The sequence below is a fragment of the Phyllobates terribilis genome, unplaced genomic scaffold (assembly GCF_046119375.1).
Source record: "Phyllobates terribilis strain yellow unplaced genomic scaffold, ASM4611937v1 Scaffold_2__4_contigs__length_985480577, whole genome shotgun sequence".
Classification (NCBI taxonomy): Eukaryota; Metazoa; Chordata; class Amphibia; order Anura; family Dendrobatidae; genus Phyllobates; species Phyllobates terribilis.
This window is the reverse complement of record NW_027362762.1, coordinates 55,648,417-55,668,575: the sequence shown is the minus strand read 5'-3', so window position 1 is coordinate 55,668,575 and position 20,159 is coordinate 55,648,417. Positions and strand designations below refer to the sequence as shown.

The window sequence follows — 20,159 nt, the reverse complement described above, 5'->3', positions numbered from 1 at the left end:
ATATTACACTGCAGGTCTCCTAACTGTGGAGAAATTCAACACTGCACAAGTTACATTTATAGAACTCAAGCAGTGGGAGATCTGCTCTATATACTTAACATAGGAGACAATAACACTGCTGTGTATACATCACATATGAGACACAAAGACTGCTCTATATACATCACATAGGAGCCACCGAGACTGCTCTATATACATCACATAGGATACACTGACACTGCTGTATATACATCACATAGGAGACACAGAGACTGCTGCATATACATCACATAGGAGACACTAAGACTGTTCTATATACATCACATAGGAGACACTAAGACTGCTCTATATACATCACATAGAAGACAATGACACTGCTGTATATACATCACATATGAGACACAAAGACTGCTCTATATACATCACATAGGAGACTCTGAGACTACTGTATGTACAGCACATAGGAGACACTGAGACAGCTGTATATACATCACATAGGAGACACTGAGACTGGTTTACATACATCACATAGGAGACATTAAGTCAGCTGTATATACATCACATAGGAGACACTGAGACTGCTCTATATACATCACATAGGATACACTGACACTGCTGAATACATCACATAGGGGGCACTGGGGCTAGAGTATATACATCACAGTAGACATTGGGGCTGGCATATACAGTACAGACCAAAAGTTTGGACACACCTTCTCATTTAAAGAATTTTCTGCATTTTCATGACTATGAAAATTGTACATTCACACTGAAGACATCAATACTATGAATTAACACATGTGGAATTATATACTTAACAAAAAAGTGTGAAACAACTGAAAATATGTCTTATATTCTAGGTTCTTCAAAGTAGCCACCTTTTGCTTTGATGATTGCTTTGCACACTCTTGGCATTCTCTTGATGAGCTTCAAGAGGTAGTCACTGGAAATGGTTTTCACTTCACAGGTGTGTCCTGTCAGGTTTAATAAGTGGGATTTCTTGCCTTATAAATGGGGTTGGGACCATCAGTTGTGTTGTGCAGAAGTCAGGTGCATACACAGCTGATAGTCCTACTGAATAGACTGTTAGAATTTGTATTATGGCAAGAAAAAAGCAGCTAAGTAAAGAAAAACGAGTGGCCATCATTACTTTAAGAAATGAAGGTCAGTCAGTCCGAAAAATTGGGCAAACTTTGAAAGTGTCCCCAAGTACAGATGCAAAAACCATCAAGCGCTACAAAGAAACTGGCTCACATGAGGACCGCCCCAGCAAAGGAAGACCAAGAGTCACCTCTGCTTCTGAGGATAAGTTTATCTGAGTCACCAGCCTCAGATATCGCAGGTTAACAGCAGCTCAGATTAGAGACCAGGTCAATGCCACACAGAGTTCTAGCAGCAGACACATCTCTACAACAACTGTTAAGAGGAGACTTTGTGCAGCAGACCTTCATGGTAAAATAGCTGCTAGGAAACCACTGCTAAAGACAGGCAACAAGCAGAAGTGACTTGTTTGGGCTAACGAACACAAGGAATGGACATTAGACCAGTGGAAATCTGTCCTTTGGTCTGATGAGTCCAAATTTGAGATCTTTGGTTCCAACCACCGTGTCTTTGTGCGACGCAGAAAAGGTGAATGGATGGACTCTACATGCCTGGTTCCAACCATGAAGCATGGAGGAGGAGGTATGATGGTGTGGGGGTGCTTTGCTGGTGACACTGTTAGGTATTTATTCAAAATTGAAGGCATACTGAACCAGCATGGCTACTACAGCATCTTGCAGTGGCATGCTATTCCATCCGTTTTGCGTTTAGTTGGACCATCATTTATTTTTCAACAGGACAGTGACCCCAAACACACCTCCAGGCTGTGTAAGGGCTATTTGACCAAGAAGGAGAGTGATGGGGTGCTACGCCAGATGACCTGACCTCCACAGTCACCAGACCTGAACCCAATCGAGATGATTTGGGGTGAGCTGGACCATAGAATGAAGGCAAAAGGGCAAACAAGTGCTAAGCATCTCTGGGAACTCCTTCAAGATTGTTGGAAGACCATTTCCGGTGACTACCTCTTGAAGCTCATCAAGAGAATGCCAAGAGTGTGCAAAGCAGTCATCAAAGCAAAAGGTGGCTACTTTGATGAACCTAGAATATAAGACATATTTTCAGTTGTTTCACACTTTTTTGTTAAGTATATAATTCCACATGTGTTAATTCATAGTTTTGATGCCTTCAGTGTGAATGTACAATTTTCATAGTCATGAAAATACAGAAAAATCTATAAATGAGAAGGTGTGTCCAAACTTTTGGTCTGTACTGTATACATCACATAGGAGACACTGTGACTTCTGAATATACATCACATAGGATACACTGAGACTGCTGTGTACATCACATAAGAAACACTGAGACTGTTGTATATACAGCACATAAGAGACACCAAGACTGCTGCATGTACATACATATACATAACATAGGAGACTCTGAGACAGCTGTATATACATCACATAGGAGACACTGAGACTGGTGTACATACATCACATAGGAGACGCTAAGACAGCTGTATACACATCACATACGAGACACTGAGACTGGTGTATACTTCACATAGGAGACAGAGAAGCTGCTGTGTATAAATTACATAGGAGACACTGAGACTGCTGTTTGCATCAAATAGGAGACTCTGAGACTGCTGTTTATACATCACCCAGCAGACTCTAAGACTGCTGTATAGATCACATAGTATACACTGAGACTTTTGTGTATACATCACATAGGAGACACTGCTGACTCGTCTGGGTGCCATACCTCTAATGGTATTCTCACTCTCTAGTCACACTGTATCCATATCCACATCTAATCCATATATCTGAAGATGGTCTAAACTGAGACCGGAACATCATATATTTCACTATGGATTGTAAACAAATCATCTTTGTTCTACATCATCTGAGTGCCAAGTTCTTCATAGATAGTATACACTGAGACTGCTGTGTATACTGCTGTATATATATATCACATAGGAGACACTGAGACTGATTTATACATCACACAGGAGACACTGAAGTTTCTGTATATTCATCTCATAGGAGACACTGAGACTGCTGTATATACATGACATAGGTGACACTGAGGCTGCTGTATATACAGCATATAGGAGACACTAAGACTACTGTATAAACAGCATATAGGAGACACTAAGAGTGCTGTATAAATCCCATAGGAGACACTGAGACTGCTGTATATACATCACATAGGAGACACTAAGACTGAGATTTATACATCACATAGAACGTACCTAGACTGCTGTATACACTACATAGGAGACACTGAGACTGCTGTATACATCACATTGGAGACACTGAGACTGCAGTATACATCACATAGGAGACACTGAGCTTTCTGTATATTCATCTCATAGGAGATAGTGAGACTGCTGTATATACATTACATGGGAGAAACTGAGGCTGCTGCTTATACAGCATATAGGAGACACTAAGGCTGAGATTTATACATCACATATGACATACCTAGACTGCTGTATACACTACATAGGAGACACTGAGACTGCTGTATACATCACATAAGAGACACTGAGACTTCTGTATGTACATGACATAAGAGACACTGAGACTGTTGTATATACAGCATATAGGAGACAATAAGACTGCTGTATCCATCATATAGGAGACACTAATACTGCTGTATATACATCACATAGGAGACACAGCGACTGCTGTATATACATGATATAGGAGACACTGAGACTGCTGTATATACATGACATAGGAGACACTGAGACTGTTGTATATACAGCACATAGGAGACAATAAGATTGCTGTATATACATCACATAAGAGACACTAAGATGGCTGTATATACATGACATAGGAGACACTGCGACTGCTGTATATACATGACATAGGAGACACTGAGACTGTATGTATATACATGATATAGGAGACACTGAGACTGTATGTATATACATACAGCACATAGTAGACAATAAGACTGCTGTATACATCATATAGGAGACACTAATACTGCTGTATATACATGACATAGGAGACAGCGACTGCTGTATATACATGACATAGGAGACACTGAGACTGCTGTATATACATGACATAGGAGACACTGAGACTGTTGTATATACAGCACATAGGAGACAATAAGATTGCTGTATATACATCACATAAGAGACACTAAGATGGCTGTATATACATGACATAGGAGACACTGCGACTGCTGTATATACATGACATAGGAGACACTGAGGCTGCTGTATATACAGCATATAGGAGACACTAAGACTACTGTATAAACAGCATATAGGAGACACTAAGAGTGCTGTATAAATCCCATAGGAGACACTGAGACTGCTGTATATACATCACATAGGAGACACTAAGACTGAGATTTATACATCACATAGGACGTACCTAGACTGCTGTATACACTACATAGGAGACACTGAGACTGCTGTATACATCACATTGGAGACACTGAGACTGCAGTATACATCACATAGGAGACACTGAGCTTTCTGTATATTCATCTCATAGGAGATAGTGAGACTGCTGTATATACATTACATGGGAGAAACTGAGGCTGCTGCTTATACAGCATATAGGAGACACTAAGGCTGAGATTTATACATCACATATGACATACCTAGACTGCTGTATACACTACATAGGAGACACTGAGACTGCTGTATACATCACATAAGAGACACTGAGACTTCTGTATGTACATGACATAAGAGACACTGAGACTGTTGTATATACAGCATATAGGAGACAATAAGACTGCTGTATCCATCATATAGGAGACACTAATACTGCTGTATATACATCACATAGGAGACACAGCGACTGCTGTATATACATGATATAGGAGACACTGAGACTGCTGTATATACATGACATAGGAGACACTGAGACTGTTGTATATACAGCACATAGGAGACAATAAGATTGCTGTATATACATCACATAAGAGACACTAAGATGGCTGTATATACATGACATAGGAGACACTGCGACTGCTGTATATACATGACATAGGAGACACTGAGACTGTATGTATATACATGATATAGGAGACACTGAGACTGTATGTATATACATACAGCACATAGTAGACAATAAGACTGCTGTATACATCATATAGGAGACACTAATACTGCTGTATATACATGACATAGGAGACAGCGACTGCTGTATATACATGACATAGGAGACACTGAGACTGCTGTATATACATGACATAGGAGACACTGAGACTGTTGTATATACAGCACATAGGAGACAATAAGATTGCTGTATATACATCACATAAGAGACACTAAGATGGCTGTATATACATGACATAGGAGACACTGCGACTGCTGTATATACATGACATAGGAGACACTGAGACTGTATGTATATACATGACATAGGAGACACTGAGACTGTATGTATATACATACAGCACATAGTGGACAATAAGACTGCTGTATACATCACATAGGAGACACTGAGACTGCTGTATATACATCACATAGGAGACACTGTGACTGCTGTATATACATGACATAGGAGACACTGAGACTGCTGTATATACATGACATAGAAGACACTGAGACTGTTGTATATACAACACATAGGAGACAATAAGACTGCTGAATACATCACATAGGAGACACTGTGACTGCGGTATATACATCACATAGGAGACACTGAGAATGCTGTATACATCACATAGGAGACACTGAGTCCATTGTATATACAGCACATAGGATACACTGAGACTGCTGTGCACATTGCATAGACTCTTTGACTGCTGGCTTCATCAAAGAAAGGGACGGTAGCAAAGAGCACACTAATTCTGCCTCAAAGAACATCCTGATGCTTACACTGGCCAGCATCAGGACGAAATCATTTGTGGCATGCGCCACAATGTTCAATAGTGAGTGCTGCATGTGCTCGCAGTCTAAGGTGAAATTAAAGGGCCAGCAAAACGTGGCCTGTGGCCCAAGCACTGTGGTCTCTGGGAATCTGACCGGGGACCAGAGGAAATGTCATTGCAGATCGTAAACGGAAACTGCTCCAGGTCTCTCATGTTTGAAGGCTCCTTCTCCCAACAGCAATTTTAAGATCTCTCCACAGGTGTTCAATGGAATTTAGATCAGGACTAATTGCTGGCCACTTCAGAACTCTCCAGCGCTTTGTTTCCATTTCTGGGGGCTTCTTGAAGTATGTTTAGGGTCATTGTCCTCTTGGAAGATCCATGACCTAGGATACAAACCCAGCTTTCTGACAGTGGGCACTACATTGCAACCCAAAATCCTTTGGTATTCTTCAGATTTTATGATGCCTTGTACACAGTCAGGGCACCCAGTGCCAGAGGCAGCAAAACAACCTCAAAATATTTTGGAACCTCCACCATATTTGACTGTAGGTACTGTGTTCTTGTCTTTCTAGGATTCATTCCATTTTTGCTTATGAATTGCTTTACCAAAAAGCTCTATCTTGATCTTCTCTGTCCACAAGACGCTTTCCCAGAAGGATTTTGGCTTACTCATGTACCTTTTGGCAAACTGCAGTCTAGCTTTTTTATGTCTCTGTGTCAGGAGTGGGGTCCTCCTGGGTCTTATGCCATAGCGTCTCATTTCATTCAAATGTGGACGGATAGTTCGCACTGACACTGATGCACCCTGAGCCTGCAGAACAGCTTGAAGTTTTTTGGAACTTGATTGGGGCTGCTTATCCACCATTTGGACTATCATGAGTTCCAAGTTGCAACCTTACATCAATTTTTCTCTGCCGTCCACGTCCAGGGAGATTAGCTACAGTGCCATGAGTTATAAACTTCTTGGTTATGTTGAGCACTGTGGACAAAGGAACATTAAGATCCCTGGAGATGGATTGTAACCTTGAGATTGTTGATATTGTTTAACAATTTTGGTTCTCTAGACCTCAGACAGTTCTCCTCTCCTCTTTCTTTCTCCATGCTTAGTGCGGCACACACAACACACAATGCAAAGATTGAATTTACTTCTCCACTTTTTATCTGGTTTCAGGTGTGATTTTCATAATGCCCACACCTGTTACTTCCCACGGGTGAGTTTGAACGAGCATCACATGCTTGAAACAAAGTTGTTTACCCACTATTTTGGAGAGGTGCCAACAATTTTGTCTGGCCCATTTTTAGGGTTTTGTGTGAAATCATGTTGATTTTGCCTTTTTTTCTCTATTTTTTTGTGTTGCTCCAATACACACAAAGGAAATAAACATGTGTATAACAAAAGAGGAGTAATTGCAATGATTTTGTGGGAGAAATACTTTCGGCCATGACTGTATATTTGTAGGAAAAATAATGCAAAATACTGAGGCACATGTATGAAGAGAAGTCCAACTTTTTCTAGATTTTCTAAACATTTTGCTGTAGAACTCTCTTTCTGGCAGATAATTTTTTTTGGTGGGGTGGGGGGGGACTCTATATTTCCTTTTAATTTTACAACTCCAGCAGCTTTTCCAGTTAAATCGACTGTTCATTATTGAGGCCTATTTAGGAAGTTCTGTGCAGAGCAGTTTAATGAATCGCTGGCACAAAGCTCTCATTCAGCGCCGGGAAAGAATGGAGCCCTATTTAGGCTCTGCAGGGCTGTATGTCAAAGCCGACCCATAATACTTGTCAGGGAAGGGCAGAAATTCCCACTGATACTAGAATGTGCAAGAAATCTCACTTCACCGTCATCAGATTAAGATGCCATTAGGAAATGAGACCATGGCGCTGGATCGCTGACACTTATTTATTTCATGGAATGTTCCCAGAGAAGTTTCTCAAACAAAACATAAAATTTGACAAAAAATGAAAAATCTACTTAAAATAATACAAAGACACCTAAAGTAAAGATTTCATTTTCCATGTATATCCCCTAATTGAAGGCAAGTTGTCCAAACCATTTATTTCCTTTGTTTTTATTTATTTGTGGGGCAACTTTATATTATCTAAAAAATTTAAAAAAAAATGTATTAGAAAAACACCTAAACCAGGAATGAATGCTCTTATGGCAAACATATCATAAAGACAACTATACTATCTCCGGAAAGAGGGGTCCAGTCATGATTTGTTCCATCTCTTTTCTTTTTGGGTGATGTAAACCCAAACAAAGGCGTGGGAAATTGGCCTGAGGGTCACGAAGAGTGCGCAGAATGGGAAACACACATCAGGCCCCTTGTGTCCTGGGTTACACAACCTGACACCATATTAGTGGGTACATTTCTAACCTTACCTATAGGGTCCCCTGTTTGTGCCCCCCTGGCTTAAAGCCACCAATCAAATTGCTTCACAGGGCCTGATTGGTTGGCCTGCTCTGATTGGTGGCAACTGCTCCAATTTTCCTGTATAATAAATCCTTATATATAGTCTGTAGCAATTTATGGATGGATGGATATAGGCTTGGAATAAATACAACTTTTCACATTTTGATAGATAGATAGATAGATATATAGATAGATAGATACCGTAGATAGATACTGTGACAACACAGAATTTAATCTTAATTATCCAGACGTAAATTCAGTAGGTCAGGAGAAATAAGCTATTATCTTTATGTTGACTTTTGAATTTATGTGATTTTCTTTCGTTGGTCAAGAAGCACAGAATAGTATTTGTATAAGCCTGTATGTTGACACTTGAGCTGATATTTACTACAACTTTTTGTCTGTTATCTCTGGAGGATAGGGACTCACGGTCATGGAACAATGATGTTTGCTAACATGCTGATTACATAATGTACCAGCCCAGCTAGTTTGTTGACCTGCAGAGCAATGGAAGACAAACTATGCAAATTGATTAACCCTAGAACGCATGACTATAAAAATCCACACTTTCACATACCTGGGGCCTTTTAGGCCCGTGTGCAAATAACATGGAATAACGCAAACAAAAATGACAAACAACTATATACCTGAGGAATACCTAGAGTTTCAAAATTCTAACTAAAGTAATCTTGCAGAAAATAGAAAACAATTAACAGGGCGGGCCTGCGAGGCCCCAGGTATGCGTTCTAGGGTTAAATGCTCAAACAATGAGACATGAGCCGCTGCCACCTTCAGCTCTGACCTGTGGATGTTGAGAGGGACTTTACGAAATCACAGCCAAGAGAGACTCTTCAGAATCACAGTAAATTGCCAGAGCAACAGCTAGGACAAAATGGTTCCATCAAGAGGGACACAGATTTGGATTCTACAGGATGCCAGCTTAAGGGACCATGGCCCTGGCTGGAGGAATACAGATCTGCTCCATTGACTATCACTGACCGTATGGAGACATTTGGGGAAGCCTGGATTGTGACCCTCCGGTCACCTGGCCCCATGGATATGTTTGGGGTAGCGAGGTAGGGACCCTACGGTCACCTGGCTCGCATGGATACGCTCAGAGAAAGCCAGGTTGGGACAATCCGGTCACCTGCTTCCATGGATATGTTTGGAGAAGCCATGTTGGGACCCTCGAGTCTCCTTGCCACGTAACTCAATGGACTGTCAGCTTCCTAAGCCTGTCATTACCTCCTCTCTGTGGGTGCCCTCCAAGAGCGTGGTGCCACTGGTGGGGGTAGTCGGCCCTTGAAGCCCCTCAGCGTCGCAGCTTCTCTAATCCAGGTGAGTCGCCGGAAGGGTTAGACCATCTTGGGTATGTTTTACCCTCACCCTGTGTTGCCTGAGTAGTATCATGCCCACGGGAGACCCCCGTGTCTTCACAGATACTGTAGATATATATGAGATAGATAGATAGATAGTGTAGCAAAGCCATGTAGGCTTCGGTTAAATCCTAGCTCTGCAGGCTTTAATTAGTACACCTGGCCATCTGTGCATATAAACAGTTTAGGTGTTCATCTAGGGCAGTCAGATCAGGGAAGCTGACCAGACTGGATGTGTCTTGGAGCAGAGAAACAAACCAAAATCCTTTTCTGAGAAGAGTCTGAAAAGCCCGTATGCAAAGAACCACAAGTATCAGTGGTTGCTATGGACAATAGCTGTTTTGTGTGACCGAGCTGGAGCTAGCTCAGCCGTGGATGAGTAGCCAGGGTCTGTTCTGTTTAGTGTGCGCCTGGACAAGACTACGGATTTATGTTTATGAGTTTGTTTTCATGTTGTGCAAACAGTGGAAAGCAATAAAAACGCCATGTGTTTGGACCAAAGCTGAATTGCCTGTGTGAATACTACCTAAGGCCTAATGCTTACGAGAGAGAGTGAACCCTTCAATTGGTGGATGTAATGCGGGTGTGAAGTCCCAGGAGATTGCAGTGTGTAAAAATTTAATGTCCTCGGTAAAGGCAGCTACAACATTGTGAACACAGTCTGAAAGCATGGAGGAGCTTGTTAAAGAAGTTGTCCACTACTTGGACAACCCCTTCTCATATGCCACGTTTGGCCCCGATAAAATAAAATAGATTATACTCACCTCCCGTACTGGCACTGTTCCAAATCAAGAGGAAGTCAGAGCAGCGGCTGATCTCTCACTTCCTCTTGATATTCGGTTTGACTGAATGTGGACACAGTGACACCAGTACTGGTTGGGCGCCGCGCTCATGTGCCATAAAAATCGCATGAGAGCCCCGGGAACGCGAGTGCTGACACTGATGGAATGGCGCTGGTACCAGAGGTGAGTATAAGCTTTTTTATTTTATCGGCGTCAAATATTTAGATCGAGAAGGGGTTGACAATCCCTTTAAGCAATTAGTCCAGCAACAGCAGACCCCACAGGAGACTAACAAACTCTTAATTCAGTAGTTTCAGCAGCAGCAGAAGCAGCTGGAGTTGAGGCAGCAGGTACAACAGCGGCATCAGAAGGCTCTCCTGGCAGAAACTGTCTGGGACAGTGAGATGGCACCACCCGCCAGCTAAAGTGAAGGTATGCGGGTCAGGAGAATCAGGAGAACGGTACGGAAGGCCTTTCAGAAGATGACTCTGGAGGATGATGTCAAGGCTTTCCCAGCTGTATTTGAGAGGGTGGCAGACAGAGAGAAATTGCCACAGGTCAGAGATCCTAGTACTACACCATTGCCCTGAAGGATGTCAAGGAGTATTGCGACGCCCTCCCTGGGAAATGGGGTTACTCGGAGCCGGGCCTCTTGCTGATGTTTAAGGGATGCAGTCTTGGCCTAGACCCGTTCCGTGTCCAGGGCTGTCACATAAAAATAATGGGCTTCTTTTAGGATGAGTGGTATTTCGACTACGCCATCTGTGGTGTCTAGTGAGGGCCACCAGCGCTGCTACAGTCCACTGAGGCTTGTGATATGGGCAGCTAGGATGGGATGGCTCCCCACAGGCGGAGCAGGCCTCAGGGCAGTGGTTGGTGATGGTGGGTGCAGTGCCGCGCGGGAAATAACAGGCTGAGGCAGTGTGTGAAGTCATCCAGTTCTTTACTCATGTTAGATGAACTTTAGCCGCAAAGCTTCCCTCTGCTCCTCACAGCGTACTGCGGCCACCAGGAAGGGGGTTCAGCACTTCCCAGGTAGATCAGGAGCACCTGTCGAGACCCCTCTGGTATGTGTTCCTCTCCTTGGTAAGTTCTCCCACTAAGTCTTCACTCGACTGTTTGTGTGGTTAGAACTAGGTGTAAGGCCGGGTCCCACTGGATAAACGCAGGTAGAGAGATACAGGTGGCGTATGCCGCTCCGTCCGTATCCTTCCTGGGATCCACTAAGCCTCCGGGCTTATCTGACAGAGATGTGAAGTAACAAAGTCAGATATCGGGGGCCGGTCACCCCTCTTGCAGCAGGAGTCCCTCTGACTAGGCCAGAGTAAGAAATACTGGTGGTGTATGCCGCTCCGTCCATATCCCCCGGGGATCCTTTTGCCTGTGGAGCTTGTCTCCTCTGCTCCCCTCCAGGCCTTCTTAGGTCAGGACCTTGACCGGGTAGAGGCAGTGGTTAACTCAGACACGCTCCTCGTCTCAAGGCCAGAGAACGAGGACCGTGTATCTTCAGTCGGATGAGGCCTGTAGATGAACTCTGGTGGGTGACCACAATCAGAGACGGAGACCACTATCACTGATGAAGATCACAATCAAAGACCTTGAACTTAAGATGGCCGTTGGTTAAATATGATGCTATTAGTGCATCCTAAAAGTGTTTCCTCCACCCTCACCCACTACATGGTTCCCCCTATCTTTGGTTCCCCCCATCTCCTATATTCCGGGACGGGGCAGCACCCTGGTGCATTTAGGCCCCCTACAGGACAGGAGTAGTGTAGTGTTGAGTGGTAAAGTAGGGTCCTGAGAGATGCTCCATCCTTACCTGGAAGAGGAGATACCACACCTCTATCTGAAGTGCAGTACCCCTGTGGCAACTGAACCCTCAGGGGCGCCACAGTATGACAAGCTGAAGGTGGAGATTATGGCATGTTTGGGCTTCAACAAGGCAGTCTGGGCACAACGGGTGCACCTCTGGCGCTACCAAAGGGACAAGCCTCCCCAGTCCCAGATGTTCAACCTGTTATACCTACTACAAAATGACTGCAGCCTTAGTCCTGCTCTCTGGCACAGATGATGGAAAGGGTGGTATTGGGCCAGGGGTGGATTAAGAGTAGCAAGGGCCTCGGGCAGTTTAGAAGGCGCGGGCCTTCCCCCCCGCATGGCACCATCTATATACAGCGGGAGGCAGCAAGTAGCCACCTATACACAGCGGGAGGCCACACAGTGCCATCTATACACAGCGGAAGGCCGCACGGTGCCATCTATACACAGCGGAAGGCCGCACATAGCCATCTATACACAGCGGGAGGCCGCACATAGCCATCTATACACAGCGGGAAGCTGCACATAGCCATCTATAAATAGCGGCAGGCCGCACGGCACCATCTATACACAGCAGGGGGCCGCACATAGCCATCGATACACAGCAGGTGTCCGCACATAGCCATCTATACACAGCAGGGGGCCGCACGTAGCCATCTACACACAGCGGGAGGCCGCACGTAGCCATCTACACACAGCGGGAGGCCGCACGTAGCCATCTATACACAGCAGGGGGCCGCAAGTAGCCATCTATAAACAGCAGGAGGCCGCACGGCACCTTCTATACACAGTGGGAGGCCTCACGTAGCCATCTATACACAGCAGGAGGCCGCACATAGCCATCTATACACAGCGGGAGGCTGCACATAGCCATCTATACACAGCAGTAGGCTGCACATAGCCATCTATACACAGCGGGAGGCTGCACATAGCCATCTATACACAGCAGGGGGCAGCACATAGCCATCTATACACAGCGGGAGGCTGCACATAGCCATCTATACACTGCAGGAGGCTGCACATAGCCATCTATACACAGCGGGAGGCCACACGTAGCCATCTATACACAGCGGGAGGCTGCACGTAGCCATCTATACACAGCAGGAGGCCAAAAGGTGCCATCTATACACAGCGGGAGGTCGCACGTAGCCATCTATACACAGCGGGAGGCCGCATGTAGCCATCTATACACAGCAGGAGGCCGCATTGTGCCATTTATACACAGCGGGAGGCCGCACGTAGCCATCTATACACAGCGGGAGGCCGCACGTAGCCATCTATACACAGCGGGAGGCCGCACGTAGCCATCTATACACAGCGGGAGGCCGCACGTAGCCATCTATACACAGCGGGAGGCCACATGTGGCCATCTATACATAGCTGGAGGCCGCACATAGCCATCTATACACCGCAGGATGCCGCACGGCGCCATCTATACACAGCAGGAGGCCGCACGTAGCCATCTATACACAGCAGGAGGCCTCATGTAGCCATCTGGACACAGCGGGAGGCCGCAAATAGCCATCTATACACAGCGGGAGGCCGCACATAGCCATCTATACACAGCTGGAGGCCGCACGTAGCCATCTATACACAGCGGGAGGCCGCACGTAGCCATCTATACACAGCAGGAGGCCGCACGGTGCCATCTATAAACAGCGGGAGGCCGCACAGCGCCCCCAGATACAGCGACCGCACGGCGCCCCCCCAGAGATAGCGGGAGGCCGCACGGCGCTCCCCTAGAGACAACCGGAGGCCGCACGGCGCCCCCCCAGAGACAGCAGGAGGCCGCACGCAGTCATGCACACACACAAACATATACATATACAGACATATACATACACGCATAAACACATTTGAAACACAAAAATACATATAAACAGATATCTGCACACACACTCACACACACACACACACTCACTCACACTCACACACTCACTCACCATCTCCCGGCTCGGCTCCAGTCGTCCAGCTCCTCTCCGGTGTAGCAGTGCAGCGCGCACTGCGTGACGTCACACTAGCAGACACGGACGCTCACAGGGCCGTGTCTCCTAGCAGTGACGCGGCCAGGCCAGCACACAGGGAAGTTAACAGGTGCAGTGCTGGCCCGGCCGAAGAAGAAGCAGAGGCCCTGCGCAGCTGCTGGGGGAGCGGTCCGGGGGCCCTCCCCGCCTCTGACTGCCGGTATGTGCCGCGGCGCCGCACATATTATAATGAGGGCAATCTGGCGCCGGGGCCCTGGGCGGTAGCCCAGATTGCCCTCATTACAATCCGCCTATGTATTGGACCGATTTATCCACTCACTGCCAAAAGCCGAGTTGTCCAAGGAGATCCCCAGAATGCCAGAAAGATCTTGTGAGTCTTGTGGAAAGATACTTGGCTGTGGAGAACTCCCTGAGCAATCAAGAGAGCCTGAGGTCACATTTCTGGGAGACCCAAAAGAAGGGGCCCAAGTCCACGTCTGAGGGGTGCACAAAGACCCAAGAGGGGTCAGAGCTGGGTTCAAAGGTTCCATCTTGTTCCATTGTCTATTATAGGTGTGGAGTCCTGGGCTTAGGGGATCCACCTCTCCGTGTGAGCCCGCTAAGTGTAACAGATACATTACAAAGTTTCTTATATTCATGAGTACTATTGATTTATGAAAAATAAATTTATAACAGAGACTCTTTATTAAGGGGAGATTTCTAAAAAGTAAAGTAACTACAAAAAGTAAAAAACAAAGCAAAGTTTTAATTTTTAATGATATAGTATGGGAATATATTTTTAACTGAGAAAATTGACCCTAAAATGAAGTGTTGTAGTGGGTTCCCTATTAGTATGTATAATGTGTAAAATGACATTTCTGGATGATGTGTAATGTCTTGTGGGCATCACACTTTATATTGTTTTTTTTATATATTTTGTCAATCTTCACCTTAATTAGTGCATTTATAGACAGGCTAGGGAAGTCTCTGAATAGAAGGGGCAGTGGACTCACCCCGTAGGCCCTGGTGCTTGTCCTAATACCCGTGTGGTCAGTCCTCCTAGTATAAAAGTCAAGCTGCCTTGAAAATCCGTAATCCCTACCCTTACTATGTAAATGACCCCTAAATACAAGTGAATGAGGCCCTCCCCGGTGCATGCTGGGGCATTGTGGGGGACGCTCCCTATTTCTAGGAGGTAATAACAGCGGCCGAGCTCTTTAAGCTGTTTACTTGGATTAATTTACCCCCCAATAATAGGATTCAACTATTCTCAGATCTTACGGAGATTCCTCCGGATATTAGCCCCATTTAGGATTCTCTTCTCCGCTGCCTCATTAACCCCTTAGCTGCTCGCCGGCCTATTTTCCCTTCCTCTATAGTGTGTTCAAATGACCATGTAATGTTTCCTGAATCCCCGAGATGGGATTATCCACTTCAGTGAGAAAAGAAGGTCTTAACTCCTGGGCCTCGCTGTCCTGACATCACAACTCTTTATGCCTGACCTTCTAGGCGGATACAGGATTCCCATTCATGGAAACGTAAGGTTATAATGGAATTAGTGCATTATAAAGGCTCTATAGGGACCTAACTTCCGAGAACCGCAACAGTGCAAATCATGTGACGGAAAGGAAGATGAAACAAGAATGCTATCTACTATCTGTCTATCTATCTATCTATCTATCTATCTATCTATCTATCTATCTATCTACTATCTATCATCTATCTATCTATCATCTATCTATCTATCTATTATCTATCTATCTATCTATCTATTATCTATCTATCATCTATCTATCTATTATCTATCTATCTATCTATCTATCTATCTATCCCATATCTATCCATCTATTATATATCTATCTATTATCTATCTTTTATCTACCTATCTATTATCTGTATATTATCTATCTATTATGTATCTCTATATTATCTATCTATTAACTATCATCTATCTATCTATTATTTATCTATCTATTATCTATCTATCTATCTATTATCTATCTATCTATCTATCTATCTATCTATCTATCTATCTGTCTATCCCATATCTATTATCTATCTATCTATTATCTATCTATCAATCTATTATCTATCTATCTATCTATCTATCTATCTATCCCATATCTATCTATCTATCTTTCTATTATCTATCTACTATCTATCTATCTATTATCTATCTATATATTATCTATCATATATATTATCTATCATATATATTATCTATCATATATTTATTATCTATCTATCTATCTATCCCATATCTATCTATCTATCTATCTCTATCTATCTATTATCTATCTTTCTATTATCTATCTATCTATCTTTCTATTATTTATCTATTAGCTATCTTTCTATTATCTATCTATCTATCTATCTATCTATCTATCTTTCTATTATCTATCTATCTATCTATCTTTCTATTATCTATCTATTATCTATCTATCTATCTATCTATCTGTCTATTTAGTAAACAATCATTTTTCTATTTTTTTTTTTTTTTTAAATAGATGAGTAAATAGATAATCATTGGTTTATGCATATTTTTACATTATTTTTTTTTTAAATGCATAGAAACAATAAAACAGATAAAACTGTATATAAATAAATAAATAAAGAATGACATCAGTTCACCTTTAAGTTGTTGCATTTAACAAAATAAAAGCAAAAAGAAAGACACAAAGTAAAAGTTAGGTCAGTGCTAGAGAAATAGAAGAAGAAGAAAAAAAAAAGTTAAGACAACAGGAGTATTTATGTTATTCCAGGCTTGAATGGAAGCAGGGATTGCACTTTGTTTTGTGGCTGGAGGAGAGGCGAGCACAGTGCAGTCTTTATTCCAGACCTTGCATGATGTATCATTCCCAGCCCACGGATTTAGTGAAAGCTGATACCATTAAGGCTCGCAGACCTCCTACTTATCCGACCCTCCCATTCTTTTCAGGATGTGTGTTTCTGGTGAGAACAAATTAAACCGAGAAGCAGCTGAAAGCCTGACGCTGGATGCATCTTCCTCTCAACTTCTACCCATGTCTTTACGTTCTGAGATTTTGGCAAATTTTTGCTTTTCTTTAAGGATGAATTTCAACTTTTTACAAAATCTTGAATGTTACAAATTGGCCAACGAGTAAGAGAATTTAGAAATCACCGCTGGGATCTACTGATCTGATCTGATCTTACCCGTCTGAATATGATTTTCAAGACAACCGGTCTACAGACGTCTTCTTCCGGGATTGGTATTTTTTACTCTTGATAGACCAAAGGAATCGTCTTGTCAGGATGGCCATCCAAGCCGAGATTATGAATCATCATTTTCTGCCCTTATATTTCTCGGGATCAGCCGTGGACTTCGAAAAAAGCTATCACGAAGGAGTCGACTTCCTGGGAGCCGTAGAAAGTGGAGACTATAAGGAATCAAGTAAGGATTTGCTTAGTTTTATAAATACGGCTTCCAGTAACATAAAACTGGCCCTGGACAAGCCGGTGAAGTCAAAAAGAAAGGTCAACCATCGCAAGTACCTTCAAAAACAGATTAAAAGATGCACGGGTATGATCAGTAACGGAGTGACAAGTCAAGGTTCTCCGAAAGGTCAAGTCACGTCTCCCACCAGTGGCAACAGCCCCCAAAATTATCACTGTAAGCCTCCTCCGAAGAGGGACAATGCCCAGTCCAACTTACAGAGCAAGAGCTTGGCTGCTCTTTTTGATAACGCCATGGAAATTCGTGGGGAAAAATACAAAAAAGTGCCCTTGAGGAATCGGAACTTGCCACCATCGTTCTTCACTGAGCCTGCTTATTCTTCATCGGGACTTCTTACCAATTCCGAAGTGGTGACCTTAAAGGACTTGGATAAAGGTAACCAAGAAACCGTTGAATTTTTTGACCTATTGGGCCCCGATTACAACAACATGATCTCAGAGCAAGAGATCATTCAGGGAGCATCGGTAAAGATACACCAAGACGTCCCGGCAGAACATTCCGTGTATGAGCCCCATCACTTACTAAATGGGCTCCTTTATTCCGACCCCTGGAATCCATGTAATCCAATTAAAAAGAGTCCCGTGGGAACTTGCAGCCCAAACTTGAATGAAAGTTTGAAATGTATTCCAGTGCCAGTCCCCGTCTATTCAACCAGCACAGACCCCGCCACCATCCCAGCTTCCATGGAGGACAACTGTCCCAGTATAACACCATTTAACCCTTGCTACCCCGAGTGCTCCTTACCCCAAATGTTTTACGACTGCAGTTCAGGATACAACAGAATTGGGTACTCTGTTTTGTAAAAAAAAAAAAAAAAAAAAGTTTTCTAAAACTTTTTCGAAGAACTCTATAACAGACAAAGCTGTGCAATAAACTCACTCAGATGCAACTTAGTGATGATGACCTAAAAAAAAAAAAAACAACCCGACACTATCAAAATAACACTCAACATTTATAATATTGACATTCCGCTTTTTTTTTATTTTTTATTTTTCTCAAAAATAAATTCTTAATGTAAGAAGCTATTTTAATCTATCAATATAATATACTACTGAAAGCCATATTTGCCCTTGTGTCAAAATATCCATTTTGGATTATGCTAACTTTTTTTTTTTCATGTAAAATGTTATAAACAATGCAAAAATTTCTTATGCAATAAAAAAAAAAGTTTAGCACTGAAAATGTTTTTTTTTTAATCTTTGTTCAGTAGAATTTTTATGTTTTTTTGACAATCTATATTCACCCATCTGCTGTCCCTTTAAGTGCTGTTGCCTTTCCATCTTCTCTGAACTTTTCACCCCTTCCACAAAAACTATTTTTTTTTTTATTGATGAACTTGAGATTACCCTGGGGCCCCGTTTTATTAACTGTATAATGACCGCCTGTTTTGCTTGCGGTGGCTGCGTATTAAAGAAACCGCATTGTCTCGTATGTCTATGTATTCATTTTTAAAAAATAAACTTGTGATCATAATAATTTTTATTTTTTTTGTCATGTTCCCATTGGAAAAAAAATTCCATTGGGAACCATTAATATAAATTGGCGTTTTTCTTTTTGTTTCGAAAAGTTGTTCTGTGCTCATTATTTCTCAAAAGGAACTTGGTGATCACAAAATATTGGCCATGCACATTCGCCGCCATCGTTGGGATGGGCTTCGATAAACCTATTTGTATTTATGTAATCCAAGCCCCTACTAAAAACTAAAAAAAAAAATAATAAAGCTTTATTTGGGCCTCGTCAGAGTATTCCTTGCATTTCTTGCAATGACAAAACTTTTAAAAAATAAAATTAAATAAAAATGTTGGGTCGGTCATTGTCCTTTTCAAAATATTGGTTTCATTTTTTGTGTCTATGTAATCATGTAATCATGACTCTATTAAAAAAAATGCAAAAAAACCCCAAATACTAAAGGTATACCATACATTTTTACACCCTCCGGCCCCAAGGGCTTTTATAAAGATTTAAAAAGAAAAAGAAAACTATTTTGTCAGGATGCAACAAATCTTAAAAGTCTTGATGGAGCCAGTGATTGGGGCACAAGAGGAAGGTGATGGGGACACAGTGTTAATTTAACATTGGCAGTGAGAGGGGTGTAGAGAATTACTTAATTTTACATTAGGGGTATAAAAATGAGCAAATCTACTGAAATTCAGATTTGGCAGACTTGCTCAGATTTGACCAGGAAAATCAAATTCTCCCCTCTATAGCCGGTAAAATAATGTTTAAAAACTAGGGAAAATATTATACTCGTTTAGCTCCCCCTGCCTGGTCCTCCGTTGACTCACTCATTGGTGTAACTAGAGTCTGATGGGCCCCTGTGCAAAACTTGGACATGCCCCTCTCTCCCGCATGTTGGTCAGATGTATGGGCCATTGTAGCTTTCTAAATCCTATAAAGACATAAGTGTTCGCCCCTTCCACTTCATTATGTAGTAATGTCCCCTCCCAGGTATA

The 20,159-nt window shown here is 42.8% G+C and overlaps 1 protein-coding gene across 1 annotated transcript; it reads left to right on the top strand.

The window, feature by feature from the left end:
* The first annotated feature begins 17,145 nt into the window (after positions 1-17,145).
* FAM181B (family with sequence similarity 181 member B) lies at positions 17,146-19,182 on the top strand. Its single transcript, XM_073661702.1, has one exon. It carries the CDS (start codon positions 17,505-17,507, stop codon positions 18,507-18,509), a length of 1,005 nt encoding a protein of 334 aa, XP_073517803.1. The 5' UTR covers positions 17,146-17,504; the 3' UTR covers positions 18,510-19,182.
* Positions 19,183-20,159: the final 977 nt, after the last annotated feature.

Excerpts from the sequence above, each read along its gene's own strand:
- FAM181B (XM_073661702.1), top strand. The coding sequence starts at position 17,505 with ATGGCCATCCAAGCCGAGATTATGAATCATCATTTTCTGCCCTTATAT.